The sequence below is a fragment of the Physeter macrocephalus genome, chromosome 3, assembly GCF_002837175.3.
Source record: "Physeter macrocephalus isolate SW-GA chromosome 3, ASM283717v5, whole genome shotgun sequence".
In the NCBI taxonomy this organism is placed as follows: domain Eukaryota; kingdom Metazoa; phylum Chordata; class Mammalia; order Artiodactyla; family Physeteridae; genus Physeter; species Physeter macrocephalus.
Window position 1 is genome coordinate 21,693,433 of NC_041216.1, and position 2,972 is coordinate 21,696,404.

The following is a 2,972-nucleotide window of genomic DNA, read 5'->3' on the forward strand; positions in this document are numbered from 1 at the left end:
ATGGGGAGTGGTGGGGAGTGAGGGGGAGTGGTGGGGAGTGAGGGGGAATGAGGGGGAGTGGTGGGGAGCGAGTTGGAGTGGTGGGGAGCAGTGGGGAGCGGTGGGAGGGAGGGAGAGCGGCAGATGAAGCTTCGCTCATTCGCCTGCCGCTCACCTCCTGCTGTGCGGCCCAATTCCCAACGGGTTCCCAATCCCCGGGTTGGGGATTGGGAACCATAATGGAAAAGAATATGAAAAAGAATATCTATCTATCTATCTATCCCTCTAGCTTTCTATAACTTAACCACTTTGCTGTACACCAGAAACTAACAGAACATTGCAAATCAACTATACTCCAATAATAAAATGTTGCTTCTACTTTCACCCACCCACTGGCCTCATTTTGTCCCGTCTCAATTCTTATCCTCCTGGGCTTCTTGGAGCTCTAAGAATTATTCCCATCCTCCAGCCCCCAACCCAAGTGACCTTCCCATACATGATATTATCTGTCCCCTGCCGCCAAACTTCATGAACTATTCCTCCTCTGTTGCTTAGTTTCTCCACATGGCACAACTGGCATGTTGGAGGGACAATTCTTCGTTGTGTGGGACTGTCCCCTGCATTTCAGACCCTGGTCACTACCTTCTCAAAGCCCATAGTTGCCCCAGGCTGGTGACAACCAAAGCCCCCTCCCTCCTTATTTCTAAATCCTTCCTATTGGCGGAGGGGGCTGTGGATACCCACCCTGCTTGACAAGCTCTGCATCTGCCCTCTTTAATCTCCATCTTGTCCAAGGCTGTGCAGGAGGTACCACTGGGGTATCTTCACAACCACCAGATAACTTCCTCCTTCTGAAAACGGCCCCCTTCTCTCCCAGAGGTGGCCCTGCAGCCATGTTTGTGGGACCTCACCGTGGTTCGCTAGGGTTGTCACCTGACTTGAGCTGGCTGCAGCAGACTCTTCTAGGAATTCGGGATTGGGAGTCAGAACCTGCCCGCATGCGTCTGAGGTGATGTGGGCTTGAGAGGTGTGGGGCCGTGTGCAGAGGTGCTGCTCTGCGGAGGCGGGAGAGTGAAGCTGGTGTGCAGAGCAGCAAAGCATCCCATCCTGCTTTCCAGCGGAATCTCCATTTTGTTTGGGAAGCTTGCTGTCTCCATAGGCTGATCCCATTCATCCCACGGGCCACTGACTCAGAGATGAGCGTGTGGTCCACTTAAGGCCAGTGAGGCCTGGGGGAGGGCTGGGGGCCAGCTCCTGGGAGGCTAATACAAAGGAGATGCCCGGGAAAGAATGGTCCCCTTCTCGGGTTAGAGTCGCCCTGTCCTCGTGAGGCAGCCACCTTGAGACCATGACGTGATGGAGTTAAGGAGCTAGTGATGAAGCCAGCTACTGAGGTTGGCCGAGTGGAGAGATGGGAAAAGCCAGAGGCCTGACAGCGCCGCACAGCCTCGGAACAAACCCCCCAGGGCCTCCTTCCTCCTAGACTTCTTGTTAGGTGGGGAAATGCATTTTTCTTACTGCGTGGGCTGGTTCAGTCAGAGTTCTCTGTTCCGTGCAAAGACATCAGAACCAGTGCACGGGGACAAGAGGACCTGGGGCCCTGGAGGGAGAGACTGCTCCCCACCCTGCCTGGGGCCTGAATTCCCACTTTCTTTTTGGATTCTGTGAAATTCCAGTGTCTTCCTAACAAATCATCCTCTGTGTTTAAGAATCCAGAGGCAGTTTCTCTTGCTGGACCTCAAAGAGTCTTGACGAAGACACACTGTCTCCTCTTCCTCTGAGAACTCTTGCCTCTCTGATTTCACATCCTTACAATGTTTCAAACCCACATCTCCAGGCTGACAGCTCCTAAATGATAGCTCTGTTCTAATCTCTTTCCTGACTACAGTCCTGTTCTTCTGTTTGTCTCATGGAATTTTCTGTCTGAACATTCCACAGCACCTCCACCTCCAAGGGTCACAGGTGAAGCTCCTCGCCACATCAGCTGAGTGGGAAGAAAGCTCCGTTTTCCTGGGCTGGGCCGTCAGGACCAGGAGTGGAAGGGCTCGAGAAGGGCAGAGCAAGCGTCTGTTGCTGTTCCGTGCAGAACCTGAGAGCTCTGTGAGAAAATCATTACTTAAGAAAACAAACAGAGGCCAGTTTGCTTTAGTGGCTGCAAACTGTTTGAACAAACTAAACTGTAGGAAGGGAGATGGTCAATATTTCATGATGGAAGAGGCAGCACGGTCCAGGGAAAAACAATCATTTGCCTGAAGTCAAGAGCCCCATACGGAGGACTGGACTCTGCCCCTTGGAGTGACACCGTTCCCTCCCGGGGCCTCAATATGCCCAGCTGTGAAAGGAGGAGATTTCAACTGCGTGACCGTATTCGTTTTCTAGGGCTGTCATAACAAAGTGCTGGACTGGGTGGCTTAAACAACAAAAATTTATTTTCTCATAATTCTGGAGGCTCAAAGTCCAAGATCAAGGTGTCAGAAGGGTTCGTTTCCTCTGAGGCCTCTCTCCTCGGCTTGCAGATGCCGTCTTCTCCCTGTGTTTTCACATGGTCTTCCCTCTATGCACGTCTGTATCCTAACTGCTGCTGCTTCTTTTTTTTCTTACATCTTTATTGGAGTAGAATTGCTTTACAATGGTGTGTTAGTTTCTGCTTTATAACAAAGTGAATCAGCTATACATATACATATGTTCCCAGATCTCTTCCCTCTTGTGTCTCCCTCCCAGGCCCTCCCTATCCCACCCCTCTAGGTGGTCACAAAGCACAGAGCTGATCTCTTTGTGCTATGTGGCTGCTTCCCACTAGCTATCTGTTTTACATTTGGTAGTGTATATACGTCCATGCCACTCTCTCACTTGGTCCCAGCTTACCCTTCCCCCTCCCCGTGTCCTCAAGTCCATTCTCCACGTCTGCGCTAACTGCCTCTTTTTTTTTTTTTTTTTTTTTTTTTTTGCGGTACGCGGACCTCTCACTGCTGTTGCCCCTCCCCCCCCCGAGC

At 51.5% G+C, this 2,972-nt stretch overlaps 1 protein-coding gene across 1 annotated transcript in view; it reads right to left on the reverse strand.

Annotated features, from left to right (window-relative positions):
* The window catches only part of KAZN (kazrin, periplakin interacting protein), a 1,042,391-nt gene that overhangs the window by 101,067 nt on the left and 938,352 nt on the right, over window positions 1-2,972 (reverse strand). Inside the window, 1 exon segment of the mRNA XM_028487818.2 lies at window positions 1,439-1,466. Within this exon segment, the coding sequence (XP_028343619.1) occupies window positions 1,439-1,466 (28 nt within the window).